Below are 15,485 nucleotides of genomic sequence, written 5' to 3'. Positions count from 1 at the left end.
CCCCACTTGCTCTATCCATTATTATTATTATTATTATTATTATTATTATTATATATAAATAATTTATATCTTAGCCGCCACCTAAAACCAGCCCAATGTTTTTGAGTGCTTTACTAGTTTTACAATAATTGATGTTTTTTTTTACCAGACTCCCTTTTCTCCCCCTTCTAAGATATTTTCTGAAACTTTTACCATCGTCAACTGTTTAGCAGATGATCCTATTTTAAGAATTAGTACTCTCCTTTTTCCCTCATAATGTTTGTTTTTTCTCTTGATGAAATCTGCTTTCAATATTAATTATATATCCTTTGCTCCTTTTTATTATTGGATCACAAAATTGAAGATACTAAACAAGAAAGACAAAATTACAAGTTGGTTTCACTGTAAGTCATCTTCTTCATGAATTACTTTTTTCCTATAAATTGAGAGTTGATTTCTCAAATAGTACACTCAATGTTATTCATATACTACAAAGCCTTTTCTTTTTTCTAGGGAGAAGGCACAAGTATCCCTAACTATAACCGAAATTTCAGAGACACACCTTAACTAAACTAAGGTCCTATTACCCATGAACTCTTTTTATATATAATATTATACACTTTTTGGCTTATGTGACACACTCCGTGATTCCACACAGTTAAGGCACGTGGGAGATATTTGAATGCCACGTAAGGCAAAAAGGTGTACAAATTTACAAAAAAAATGAGTTCAGGAAGGTAATAGGACCTTAGTTTGTGTCTCTGAAATTTGGGTCATAGTCTAGGGAGTTACTTCTACCTTTTCCTTTTTTTTTAAAAAAAATGTGATTTTTCTTCTGTGCATTATTTTTCTTCTTTACTACTTTTATGCAGCGTCTGTAAAATTAATTCAAGTATATAAATTATTTACTCAATACAAATATAAACCGCGTGTATCTATTTGTTCAATTTTATACAAGTTAAAATGCTTACTTATGCACATCCAAAGTTAAAGGGCATAAATGCTAGTTGAAGCCAAGTTAAAGGGATAAGGCATAAGTACCCCTAGACTATGACCGGAATCTCAGAGACACGTCTTAACTAAACTAAGGTCCTATTACCTCCTAAACTTATTTTTTTTGTAATTTTGTACGCCTTTTTGGCCTACGTGGCCTCCAAACATCTCCCACGCCCGATTTCGGTCATAGTCTAGGGGGTACTAGTGTCTTATCCCCAAGTTAAATGGCATATTTATATGTATTGTCTACTACAAATTCTTAAAGTTTAGTACTCCATCTCAGTTTTCCAACATTGTTACTTTGAGTCGTTTATTTTCAATATCATTAATAGCTATATCATCCTATTTATATTCCATGAAAAAAAATTGATTGGTAAGAGTAATGGTTATATCTGATATAGATGGTTTAAAGGTTGGTAAGAATAATAATATCAATTATAATTTTTTATACATGAAATAAATGATTGGTATATATGAATGATTTTTATAAAATATAAATTTGTGGGTCATTTTTATATATGCATAATGTGAAATTATAATATGAAATTTTCAAATTAAACTTTTTGGAATTTCACCTCATAATTTGAAATCATGAGGTGAAATTGTATGTCCAAACACTGATTTCATCTCATGATTGCAAATCACAAGATGAAATCGCATGTCCAAACGCCTACTTAAACAATGCTCCCCTCGTGAACCAATTTTAGAAGTTAAATCACATGTAATTTTTATTTTTATTTTATAACACATACTACAGCTTTAAGATGTTGTTTATATACTGACTTCATAAAACTCTTTTTTATTGATATGGCTACATGTAAGCAAAAAAAATAAAAAAATATAACATACACATCCTTCTGAACACTTTAATCATAACAATATAAGTAAAATAAAATAAAATATCAGTATATAATTTTTCAAATTCTTGTTAATACCTTCTCTCATAATTAATCAAAATTTAAGAGTCTTCTTCACTAAGTCAAACTAAAGCATGAATAAAGTAGTAAATAATGATAGTACCTGTTACTATGAACTCTTAAACACCAAAGGAAATAAATTTACTCTCTTTTTTACCCTCATAATGTTTGTTTTTTTCTCTTGATGATCAAACCTGCTTTCAATTCTATTAATTATCATCTCTTTTGCTCCTTTTTTTATGATTGGATCAGAAATTGAAGATACTTGTTAACTAACTGTAAGTCATCTTTTTCCCATAGATACAGAATTAGAGGGTTGATTTCTCAAATGGTCCACTCAACTAGTAGCTAGCTACTGTATATCTCAGGAAATTGGAATTAAAAAGAAAAAGATGATTTTTTGAGGTAATAACTATAATTAGTTAAGTGATCATATGAAAAGCGTAAATATGCACCATTTGTGTATAATCTTTCCCAAGCATTAACATATATAGCAGGTGAAATGTATAATTTTCGAACACTAGATGAAAAAAATGTTTCTCTTAATGAACCTAATTCCAAGAGTTGGTGAACTTGCAGGAATTTTTCAAGAGAAGATGGCTGAAAATGAAATCGAGGAAATGTTAAATCACCTAAGAAGGATCAAGAGTGGAGGTAATCTGATTAGCGCCAAGATTGATCAAATTAAGGCGCTTGAAATGATGCTAAGAATTTTGAGAACCTTTATAAAGTATCATCATGTTCTTTGTCGTGAGTCCTTAGTCAAACACACAAAGAATGCCAAATCGACTATGGCAAGGCTTCACCGGGTATTGGATGGGATTCGAGATGAATGTAAAACTAACCTTAATCTAGAAAGGCTAGAATTACATTTGTTGGAATTCTTGGAACGTAATACCATTTTAAGTTACAATTATGAGTTGGCTGATTTTGATATGTCAGAATGTATGGATTGCGCCGGAAAGAATCTAAATGATGTACTGTTGTACTGCCTGGAAAGCGCTAGGTCTGACCCTTCTGAAGAAAACCATGAAATATACAGATTTTTAAAGGAACTGAAAAATGTTCAAAAGAAACTGAGATTTTTGACATACCTATATGCCACAGAGATAAATGGTTATGTCGACAATGAGAAGATGGAATGTTTGGAGACTCAAATTCAATTCATGGCTAACAATGTGGGACAATTTTGTCTTGCTCTTTCAGGTCGCATTGTTTCTATTCTTCTAGATGATTCAGATGTGGATGAGGATGAGTTTAATGATATCTTGAATACACCTCCTTATCTATTATTCTTGATTGTGTTAGTGGAGCTGGAAATGAAGAAGATTTTTCTCAGTGAGCTAAAGGCTTCAAAGTCTCATTCAAGAACTTTCAAGGACAAGAAATTGCCAAAAGGATTTTCTCATCATCTCCACAAATTGTTGATGTATCTCAAAAAAGAAAAGCTCGAGAACTTTCCTGATGATGTCTCTGCTCAAAATATTGATGTGGCAATAGAGTTCTTGTTGGTCTTCCTTGATGCTGATGTGTCAAATCATGTTATTAATGGTAACTGGTTGAATGAGGTTATGGAAAAAGCTGAAACTATAGCAGGTGATGTTCTATATGTCATGGAAAAACTTCTTCCTACCTCTATAAACAAAGATGATACTAGCAAAGTAAGTCTTTTCTCGATACAAATATTGGATAAAGCTAAAGATATGAAGGCACAAGTGGAGACGTACTATAAATCCTTAAAATTTACTCCATCTCAGTTCCCCACTGTTGGTGGATGGAGCTTTCTGGATTGTCTTATACGGAAACTGAATGGGATGTCGAAATCTAAATTTGGTTTAGATTTCCTGATGAAACCTCTTTTGGGGAATTTGGAGAAAGAGCTATCAGCTCTTACATCCATTTTAGAGAAGGATTTGTCATCTTTATCATCCATTTTCAGAGATGTTGCCAAGGTGCACCATGAACATGAAATTCTTCAAGATCTTCAGAGGCGTACTATCAAATGGGCATATGAAGCTGAAGCTGCCATTGATTCTATTGTTGCTCAGTATAATGTTTTTTTGCATATCTTTTGCTCACTTCCAACAATCTTAAAAGAGATCAAGCAAATTAATGTGGAGGTGTCTGAGATGTGGTCAGCTGACGTTGCTCTTAAGCCTTGCTATGTGGTAGCACCATTTAAACATCTGCCAACTCAACATAGCAATTCAGAGACTGATGAGGAGATAGTGGATTTTGGGAATGACACAGAAAAAATGCTTCAGTATCTGATTAGAGGTACAAATGAGCTAGACGTCATCCCAATTGTAGGCATGGGTGGACAAGGGAAAACGACAATTGCTAGAAAGGTGTACAATAGTGACAACATTGTTTCTCATTTTGATGTTCAAGCATGGTGCATCGTTTCCCAAACATATAACCGGAGAAAGCTATTACAAGAGATTTTGAGTCAAGTTACCGGTTCCAAGGACGAGGGAGACAAGGATGACATCCTTGCTGATGAGTTGAGGAAAAGCTTAATGGGCAAGAGATATCTCATTGTATTGGATGATATGTGGGATTGTATGGCATGGGATGACTTAAGGCTTTCCTTTCCAGATTTTGGAATTAGAAGCAGAATAGTAGTAACAACTCGACTTCAGAAAGTGGGTGAACAAGTCAAGTACCATACTGATCCTTATTCTCTTCCATTCCTCACAAAAGAAGAGAGTTGTGAATTGTTGCAGAAAAAAGTGTTTCAAAAGGAAGATTTCCCGCCTGAACTACAAGATGTGAGTCAAGCAGTTGCAGAAAAATGCAAAGGACTGCCCCTAGTGGTTGTCTTGGTAGCTGGAATAATCAAAAAAGGAAATGGAAGAATCTTGGTGGAATGAGGTGAAAGATTCTTTATTTGACCATCTTGATTGTGAGTCGGAAGAATATAGTCTTTCAACTATGCAGTTGAGTTACTATAACTTAACCGACTGTTTAAAGCCTTGTCTTCTTTATATGGGGATGTTTCCGGAGGATGCAATAATTCGAGTATCTGAATTGATAAGTCTATGGATTGCGGAAGGATTCGTGCAGAACATTGAATCTGGGAGATTGATAGAAGAGGCAGCTGAAGGTTACTTGATGGATCTCATTCACAGTAACGTGGTAATGGTTTCAAAAAGAAGTTATAATGGTAAGGTCAAATACTGTCAGGTTCATGATGTAGTGCTTCACTTTTGCTTGGAGAAGAGTCGAGAAGAAAAGTTTATGTTGGCAGTGAAGGGGCATGATAGCCAGTTTCAACTTTTTGAATGGAAGGAAAGTCGAGTGAGCTTCAGTTTCAGTAGAGAGCTTTCCAAGTTTGCATCTCTAGGATCCAAAACACGGAAGCCTTTCCACCAACACTTGAGGTCACTGATAACGATAAATGACCTAGAGTTAATTGATGAGATTCCCTTCCGTCAGATTCTTAAATTGCGACTTCTTAAGGTCTTGTATTTGACTTCCCATGAAGTGCGTTATTTGTCGTCAGCTACATTCAAACCACTAAATCAACTGAAATGCCTCAGAGTTCGTGCAAATAAGTTCTATTTTCATCCAGAATCACATCTGCCCAATCTTGAAACTTTAATTGTAAATAATTCAGAAAATGAAGTACAGTTACCAGCGTCTTTTTGGGAGATGGAAAAATTGAGGTATGTTAGGATTTGGAATGCTAAATTTGATTTGGAAGAGGATAATCAGGGGCTCTTTGAAGGATCCTCCAAATTGGAAAATTTGAGGATATTAAAGTACGTTGAATTTCCAATTGATAAATGTGATAGGGTGGATATGTTATCAAGGAGGTGTCCTAATCTTCAACAACTGAACATCAAATTGGAATATTGGGGCAGCAATAATTCGGCAGATTTATTTTGTCTCACATTGGAGAATCTTACCCAGCTTCAAAATCTTCGCCTTTCCATTGAGAGGCCTGACATTGTATCTGGGTTACAATTGCCTTCAAATTTAAAGAAGTTGGTACTAAGTGGGAATGATATAGAAATCCTGGTTTCCTTCATTGCGGGACTACCAAGCCTGGAGTATCTCCATTTACGTGACCCGGATGAATTTGTTCAAATCAGAGATTGGTGCCTTGGAGATATCACATTCCATAACCTTAAGTTCTTGAAACTGTCGTTCTTAGATATGTCAAGGTGGGATGCCTCGGAGGAATCCTTTCCCCTGCTCGAAACACTTGTTATAAAAATGTGTCACCACCTCAAGGAGATCCCCCTTAGCTGAAACAGATTAAGTTGATTGGGTGTGAGAAGAAATCTCTGGAGGCTTCAGCTGTGAGGATTAAGAAATATGTTGAAGAGAATGAAGGAAACGACCGTATTGACCTCATTATCAAAGTAAGTAGAAACAAACTCCTATGTTTTGTTTTTAAGTATCTACCTGCATCTAACTTGACACCAATATGTATAATACAGAATCATTAGGGTCATCTGGCAGCTGTGAGAGTCAAACATGTACCCGCCTGTAATCACAACAATGGTATATATTGTTTCTTGTTCCTTCTTCTAATTTAATGCTTGCTTTCACTTAATTGCTCCATGTTGATCTCAAACTAACGAGGATGTATTTCAATTTGATAATTGCAGCAGAAGTACAGCCAATTGTTGCAGCCATGCTCATGCTCATGCTCAAGTATATTGTGCGCCTAGAGCTGAAATCCCTGTCCTTTTTCTGTATGTTTTAGATGGTCTTTAACTGTGATTTCTTGTTGTCTTTGTTATGCAGCTTTATTATTTTACAACCTGTCAAAACATTGCTTCTTGTTTGTTTTTTGTAATATAATAGTTGTTTCCCTTCATCTTACACCTGCAAAATTCAATAAAGTATACAATTGAAAGCTGGTTGAATACAAGCATATATACCTCCCTATTATCAATCAATAGAATACTGAATGAAAGTTGTTTTGATAGCTTAGTACTAAATAATTTAGGAGCAATCCATAACATACGTCTCACTTCATAAATAAGTATTGAGTACATGTACAAAAGCTATCTATGTTGTTCCGACTCTTTAAAAATGTCACCAAGTTTATATTGGATTTTCCATAGAGGATCGACACATGTGCAACAATATCTTTGGAGAATTTGAGCATCATAAGAAGCCAAATAGATATCACTTGTCAAATCCCTATTCAACTTTCTAGGGAGGACAATGGCGGAGTCTCTGAATTTATCCAAGTTGACGACATGTATACATGTCTCTCACCTTTGACAACATCACCAGAGGTATACGATTCGAGTTCTTTCATGTCTTCTGCTATCAACTTTACGGAAAGGCTCCTACATTTTCGTTGAAGTTTTCAACCTTCGTAGTGCCTGTCATCTCCTTGATGAAGAACCCAAGCCAATGCTAACTTTGAAGGGGTGCATCATTTCCATGCAGCTGTTGTCTCGAAATTCATTTCCAATTAAAGTATTTAAGAAATAACTTGTTATGAAAGTGTTTATCATAAATTGAAGAAGTTTGTAAAATGACACATCAATAAAATCATAAAACAAAGAGAAGCAAAAATGGAAGAGTAGCATAGACTTGACAAGGTGTGTCTCATAAAACATGGACCGGCATACAAATCAAACCAAGTACAAGTAGTACTTTTGGATAACAACTTGCTACCTATTTGTACTTTCTCTCTTATTCCTTTGATAGCCTACATCAAATCAGGTAGTTTAACATGAACCTATACATATCTATAAAACTCGGGTAGAAAATGTAAAGCATAGATTTACGAGGATACAGATTCGAGTCTCTGGAAGATTTAACAGTCTGAGATACTCCAAGTTTTATGTAAATCAAGTATAGAGAAGAACCGGATAAATGCTCTACTTCATAGAGTGTTTAGCGGCAATGGTATCAGATGAAAAAGTACAACTTGAATATGCATTAAGCATAAACAATTATAAACCATATTATAACATTGAAAAATCGAGACTTGGAGTGATTCAGGAGTCTTCTGTGGAAGGGCTCTATCGCACAAAGGATCAAAGGTACACAGGGGATAACAATAAATTTTCATCACAAATACAAGGAAAATTGGATATAAAGGTATGCACTAGCAAAAGAACTTCAGACTACTAGCAAACTACATAGTGTGCACACTGTGTCTATTCATTTGTCCAGAACATAGTAGATTTGTAAATCCTAGTCTCTATTGCACCTGCTAGAAAGAAATGCTGAACTGTCATTAACCGAGGTTCAGCCTTTACTTCGAATTACACTTGGGCTTTAACGGGCTTCTTCCAAAGCAAAACGAGAAAGTATCCATTATTCATCTATCCAGGAGGACAATGGTGGAGTCTCCGAATTTATCCAAGTTGCCCACATGAATGCGTGCCTTTCGCCTTTAACCATATCTTCAGCAGCACAGGACTCTAACTGCATCATTTCATCAGTTGTCAGCTTTACAGATAAGGCTTCGATATTTTCGTTGAGGTTGTCAATCTTGGTGGTACCGGGTATGGGGCATATGTCATCCCCTTTGTGAAGAATCCAAGCCAATGCAAGTTGTGATGTGGTGCATCCCTTTCTTGATGCTATTTCCTTGACTTGCTCGTATATTTGCTGGTTGTGCTCAAAATTTTCAGGCTTGAACCTTGGTATATTCTGGAAAAAAATAAATGAGAAAAGAAACATACATCAGGCATACCGAGCATATGTATTGTTTTAATCGTTAATTATAACATGCTGTATCAGAAAAGATTTCGAGCAATAAGGATAAGTTGGCAAACTAGATTGAGAACCATGAGGTTCAAGTTGAAATCAAACACCAGGTGAGTTCTTTCTATCTGTCTAAGCCTTGATGGATAGAGTTACCAAGTATCTATGAGTCGAACCGTTTTTTCTTTGATGACAACATCTTATAACCAACTCAACTTTTGTATCTTTCTAGTTATAACTATTGTGATTTCTAGTGAAGTTTAAATTTAGAAATACCAAAAATTTGGATGCATTGACCATGACACTGTGACCCACCATTCTTTGGGGATAGGAGTACCTTTTTGTACTCTCTAAGCATGTTAATTTATAAAGAGTGTTCTTTTTTGATGTCCGAATTTGCACTAGAAGTTAAGACTCATTGATCTTGTATTCAGATCGCCTTATTCATAAGGGAGCATGTGTTTCGTAACCTTAATTCATCAATACTGACGAAATCTCATCAAGATCAATACTGGTAGATCGGTCGAGCTCAGTCAATCAGCAAGCCGTTGATTAAGAGTAGGAAAGTCACAACGTTGATGCTAACGTTGAGCTCCCCCAAGGAGAGGCTTGGAGAGTTTCACAAAAAGCCAATGACACACGTCAGAATTTTGGTTTAAAAGGAAAACGATGCCTATGATATGCAGCTAATTGAGGTAAATGGTAAAAATGCAAATGAAAATCACGCAAGATCGAAGACAGATCAATTAACTAGACCAACCTTGCGGAAGTCTCCCTCGGCCAAGCTCTCAATCAACTCTGGACCTGCTGAGAAGAATCCTCGTCTGAGAGGACTATACGGAACAATTCCAATTCCTAATTCTCTGGAAAAGGCATTTACTCAGAAGAGCCTTCATATTATCTGAAAGAGTGAACTCTAAGAAACACATTACCTGCAAGTTGGAACTATTTCTTCCTCAAGATCTCTGGTCCACAATGACCTCTCCATCTGAACAGCTGTTATTGGATGCACCGCGTGTGCCCTTCTGATTGTTGCTGCACAAGCCTCGGATAAACCTATGTATTTGATTTTACCCTCTTTCAACCAGTTTCTTCAGTTCTCCCATCTACACACTATGCCACACAATATCATAACAACAAAACAATAACAATAAGCACAATAAACAAAATGCCCGATTATATTGTTCCATAAAGCCTGAAAATGTTGATTTTCTATTTGACAGGAGTATCGTCTTTATTGACATTCTTTCATCCACTGGACATTTTATCTCTTTTATACTACTTGTTTATAACAAAAGATGATTAATTTTGACTCGGTGATGCTTTCAAAAACGATAGTAGTAGCTAACAGTGATGCTGCTTCTTCTCCTTAAAATGTCAATTGTCAAGTAATCTCACACTGAATGCTACACAAAAAATTCAAACTTTTTTAGAATCCTGATCTCCATGATTATTTCTGTACAGGTCTCAGCTGACCTTTGTTTGTGATTTCATCATAAAGCATTTCGTCGGTGACAGAGTGTAGAGTGGATAAATGTGACATAAAGAAAAATTATTTCATAGTTGGAGCAACTACGAAATTACAGTAAGCATAGATGAGTGTTTCTTTTACTAAGTAAACTTTATCAACACAAAAATTTCAAAGCATTGGTCTATCCTCCGAGAATTCGAGAGAAACACATAACATTTCTCACATATCATAAGATTCAATTCAACCTTTTTGTACACCCCTTTTTTCTCTACTGTCAGTAGAACATTATTCCGTCTCTGACTCTATCTTATGGATTGACAAACAACACATCAAATATGTTGATCGTACTCTGCCAAAGTACTGCCTTTGAAGGATCCTACACGCACTCATCTCCATCAACACTTTTGAAGATTCCGAAAAATATAGTGCATCAGAAGATCTTCATGAATATGTCAGTTTGGCAATATAAAAGCGGATTCAAGTAAAATAGCTCGGGACCATTTCCCACACAGTTGATTAAATCAATTTCTTTTTTTAATAGACTAAAGAATCAATTCTTTTTTTTTAAAAGACCAGAAGATTTTTGCGATTTCTAGCCAAGCTATATCCAAGTGAAATCTGCTTTTATCCAAGCGATTAACTGGTTACTGTTACCTCTTTACATAAACCACACAATCCAGCAATTCGCTAGAAATCAACAACAACATACCTAGTGTAGTCCCACAAAGTGGGGTCTGAATGAGGATAGAGTATACACACACCTTACCCCTACCTCGTAAAGATAGAAAGGTTGTTATCGATAGACCCTCAACTCAGGGAAAAATAGCTCATAGTAGTCTAGAAAAAGAAGTAACGGAAATACAAGAAACAACAGATACTAGTGTAAACAACAGATAGCGACAGAATAGTACTACAACAAGTTTGCTAGAAATCCTCAAATATAATAAATGGAAAAATAATATAAGTAAGATGTCAAACCGTGATTTCAATAGGCACTCGGATATCAATCCGATGAACATAATAAAGATCAATGCAGTCGATATCTAGTCGCTTCAAGCTAGCTTCACAACAACCTCTTACATACTCTGGTTCACCACAAATGTCCATTTTCCCTTCTTTCAAACTTATGCCAAACTTGGAAGCTATTTGTACTTTTTCTCTCATTCCTTTGATTGCCTAAACAAAATAAAATTTAGAATACACATATTTAACTACCTCAATTAGTGTATATGCAATTGGAAATTTCATTTAAGTAATTCGATAAGATGCAAACTAAAATTCTAGAAAATGTTGTTCTTAATATCTAGAACAAAAAAAATAATCCATTTGACTCCATTTCTCAAATTTTGTTTAAATATCGAATCATTAGCTATATCGACTTGTATAGTAGTTTTCATATATGTAAATTTTCATTTTAAACATTTTGAAGAATTTATACCCGAATTCACAGTTAAAATTTAGTTTTGACCATCATACTCCGAACCTTTGATATAAATTGGGACAAAGGGAGTAATTACAACTTGGAAAGCACAAGGTACAACACAATAAAGAAGGAGGTACAACAAATTAAAGCAGTAATTTTTTACATTTTATTTTACCTTGCCGATGAGAAGTTCATTGATGTAGGGTCCATATTGATCGGAGGTATCGAGGAAGGTGACGCCGCGATCAATGGCGTATTGAATGAGCTTGAACATTTCGGGCTCGGGCTTGGGCGGGCCGTGATTGGGAGACATGCCCCTACAGCCCAGCCCGATTCTAGAAACTTCTAGGCCTTGCGAGCCTAATTTAACCCTCGGAACTTCACTCGCCGGCGTTTCCATTTTCTCCGGCGAAACTCCGTCTGAACAGTGAGCTCAGAGCATATGTTGACCAAAGTTTGACCAGTAGGTGTTTGGACTAGTATTTGGCTAGAGTTAGTTGAAAATAAAAAAGAATATTTTGGAATTAAAATTGAAAAGGAGTGTGAGAGTAATATTTTTTTTTGTTCTAAATTTAATAGAATTATTATAATACATAATATGATTAAAAAAAATTGTCTTCATCGAGTGAAATATACTATACATATTATGCATATATACTTTTAAATACTTAATTTGTACCAGCATTAAAGTGATATGTGTGTATATTCAAATTTTAGTTAAACACAAAATATTCAGTGCTCTTTATCTCTTTGAATCGACTATAATAATAACATATCAAGTATAATCAATGAATTACGTGAGGTCTATAAGGAGGGTGGATTATATTCGGAATTTACCTCTATCTTTGTAAGATAAGAAGATTGTTTCCGATAGATTCGGATCACGAAAATTGTTTGAAAGAAATACAAAATAAATAAAAAAAACTATAATGAAGAGTGAAAACATTCAATAAATATTAAAAGTATACAAATATTAAGAAAATGACCATAAATCATGATACTACATATCTCCTCAAATACCACATCTTTTCTTCTTATTGTTCTTCTTCATATTATAGGAAAATTAAATATTAGTGATTACATCCTTAATAAGAAGTCCAAGAGAGTTATAAGATGATCCACCTTCCTCCATAGCTACTCTACTCTTCTCCTTCATTTCCTTACATTTTTTTCCTCGCTTCATTCTCTTAACTTTTCACCATCAACTTTAATAAACCACTTCCAATTTCTTGAGTACTTACTATATCAACTTGATTATTTTTTCCTTCAAAATCAACAACATAGTCCAATTTTATCTCTTCACCAAGTCCTAATTCTTTCACTAACAAAAATGCATTCATTTGTTGTTCAGCATAGAGTGGCCAAGTTGCAATTGGTACACCAAAATGTACACTTTCTAGTATTGAATTCCATCCACAATGGGACACAAATCCTCCTATTGATGGATGAGATAAAATTGTTACTTGTGGTGCCCATCCTATTATTTTTCCTCTTTCTTTTGTTCTCTCTAAGAATCCTTTTGGCAACACTTCTTCATAGTTGTTGTAACTTGTTGGTATATCTACTTTTCCCTTTGGTGGAGATTTTCTTAAAGACCACAAGAACCTATTTGAAAATAACAATAAAACAAAATTAGGAATAGGTTTTCGAGGCATAAAAATCTATGTTGCTCAGATTTTTCAAAAATAACGACATGTACGTGTTATATTTTCTAAAAATAGAGTAATTTTGGAGAATCCAACATATGCACGCACGACATAATATTAATTTGGAGAGTCTAGGTGAAAACAACTTTCCTTAAAGGAGATATATTAATAAGCCACTTCAAGATACAAAAAAAAAAACTTATACCACTACAAGACCACCCTTAACTCCAATCAATTATGTTATTAGTTGCAGTGTTATATGAATCCTCATTATCATAAAATGTTGTAAATTATAAGAGTTCATTCACAAGGCTCGAATACAACATCTCTAGTTAATAATAAAGAAACCTTTATCATTTTACCACACCTTTCAGTGGTACATATATGCATTATATGTATGTACACTATGTTACTCCCTTCGTTTCAATTTGTTTGTCTTACTTTCCGTTTTAGTCTCTCTTTTTTTAAAAACGTCTCTTTTCTTTTTGACAACTCTTTAACTTCAAATTTACGCATGACATATTTAAGACCACGAGATTAATTAACAATTTGGCACATGATACACATCTTTAGTTAAAGAGCACAAAATTTAAAAGTCCTTTTTATTTTCTTAAACTCTGTGCTAAATCTAAACCAGACAAGCAACTTGAAACAGGAGAAAAAAAGTTACAACTAATAGTACCTGTGACCACAATGCTCCAGTGCAGTTGCTATTTCTTTGATCTGTTCTGCTTCAAAACTTCCCATACTACCAAAACACAAAAACACAACAGAGGAATCCTGTTGATCATCTAACCACTTAATAATACTTTCAATCTCCAATGAATTATTTCTAAAATGGCTACTTTTTTCAAAACTAACCACTGGACCAACTGGATAAATTTTTGGAACCATCTTAGAATCCGAAAGAGCCTGAAGAGAAAACGATTCAAGCTCGAAAAAAGTGTTAACAATAATCCCTTTAGTCTCTTTAAATCGACAAATTCCATCAAAAAACAACGTTGAGGCAAGTCTTGAATCTAACAAATGCTTAGGTAAAACTTTAGTAGGACAAAGATTTTTAAAACTTGGGATTGATAATGCCTCGTTAGAGTTCATGTACCTGGACGTATCTGAGTGTTGTTCATTTCTTAAGGTCTCGAAATGAAGACATAAGCCAAGAAAAGAAGCGTTTGAAGCAAAGTAAATGTAACTAGGGACATTAAATTCGTTAGCTATGTCAATCATCGAGGTACAAAACATGTCAAGAATAAAACCATAACATGAACTTGTTTTACAAATGTTGTGAACATATTCACGTACGAGTGATTTGTGACCATCGATGAAATTATAGAGGAATGTTTCATGGTTATTGAGGAATCCAGATGATGTTTTTTCGTCTAGGGAGATATCGATGAATTTTAAACGAGGTTGAGAAGTGAGTGATTGAATAAAATTATGAACACCATAGTCTAAAGGAAGTTCCATGATGAGAAAAGAGATGGAAAAATTTTCATCTCTATTTAGAATTTGTTTTGCAAATTCAATGGCTGATACAATGTGGCCTAATCCTGCTAAAGGAATGAAAATTAATTCTTTCATGGTGATGGAGTATTTCTTTTTTGTTAATTTATTTGTGGGCAAAGTATTTAGTGTTTATATAGATAAATCATGATAGAAGTTGTGGGTTTTTACTAATAGAAAATTTGAAGTTTCAAACTTCAAAGAGAATTTTGACACATAAAATGGTTATAAAATAAAGGAATTCAATTTACAAATGATAATGACGAATGGAGATAAGGATTTGTACATTACTTACATCGACGTCAGATTGTGTTTGATTGGATTTGATTGATGATAAAGATAACGTTTTATTTGAATAAATTTACTTAGCGCAATTTATCGACTAGCATGTACTAAATGACAATGTGTTCTTTGTTGGGTTTTAAAAGGTGTGAATGGAAAATGAAGAGTTGCGACTTTTATGAAGAGTTGTGACTTTGATGAAAAGTTGCGACTATTATGAAGAGTTGTGACTTTTATCAAAAGTTGCGACTTTTATGAAAAGTTGTGACTTTTATCAAAAGTTGCGACTTTTATGAAAAGTTGTGACTTTTATCAAAAGTTGCGACTTTTATGAAAAGTTGTGACTTTTATCAAAAGTTGCGACTTTTATGAAAAGTTGTGACTTTTATCAAAAGTTGCGACTTTTATGAAAAGTTGTGACTTTTATCAAAAGTTGCTACTTTTATGAAAAGTTGTGACTTTTATCAAAAGTTGCTACTTTTATGAAAAGTTGTGACTTTTATGAAAGGTGATGACCTTTCCGAAAGATTGTGACTTTTCAAAGGTTTGTGACCTTTCCGGTAAGGCACAATAAGAACCTT

The 15,485-nt window shown here is 34.3% G+C and overlaps 1 protein-coding gene and 2 pseudogenes across 1 annotated transcript; 1 reads left to right on the top strand and 2 right to left on the bottom strand.

Moving 5' to 3' along the window:
• Positions 1-78: 78 nt before the first annotated feature.
• LOC102580794 (putative late blight resistance protein homolog R1A-3) lies at positions 79-6,730 on the top strand (annotated as a pseudogene).
• A 1,168-nt stretch (positions 6,731-7,898) lies between these two features.
• Positions 7,899-11,986, bottom strand: LOC102580451 (probable aldo-keto reductase 3; annotated as a pseudogene).
• Positions 11,987-12,644: 658 nt separating this feature from the next.
• LOC102594045 (UDP-glycosyltransferase 71E1-like) lies at positions 12,645-14,709 on the bottom strand. Its single transcript, XM_006358776.2, has 2 exons — positions 13,802-14,709; positions 12,645-13,078 (listed from the first exon to the last, which is right to left on the bottom strand). The coding sequence occupies exons 1-2, from the start codon at positions 14,698-14,700 to the stop codon at positions 12,661-12,663; spliced, it is 1,317 nt and encodes a 438-aa protein (XP_006358838.1). The 5' UTR covers positions 14,701-14,709; the 3' UTR covers positions 12,645-12,660.
• Between the last annotated feature and the right edge of the window lie 776 nt (positions 14,710-15,485).

This window comes from Solanum tuberosum, unplaced genomic scaffold (assembly GCF_000226075.1).
Source record: "Solanum tuberosum cultivar DM 1-3 516 R44 unplaced genomic scaffold, SolTub_3.0 scf00280, whole genome shotgun sequence".
Classification (NCBI taxonomy): Eukaryota; Viridiplantae; Streptophyta; class Magnoliopsida; order Solanales; family Solanaceae; genus Solanum; species Solanum tuberosum.
This window is presented reverse-complemented; position numbering and strand designations above follow the sequence as displayed.

What these genes read in the sequence shown, in the direction of transcription:
- LOC102594045 (XM_006358776.2), bottom strand. Translation starts at nt 14,700, where the DNA reads ATGAAAGAATTAATTTTCATTCCTTTAGCAGGATTAGGCCACATTGTA. An exon ending in CTGGAGCATTGTGGTCACAG is followed by an intron (nt 13,079 to 13,801) that starts GTACTATTAGTT and finishes ATTTTCAAATAG; the next exon opens with GTTCTTGTGGTCTTTAAGAA.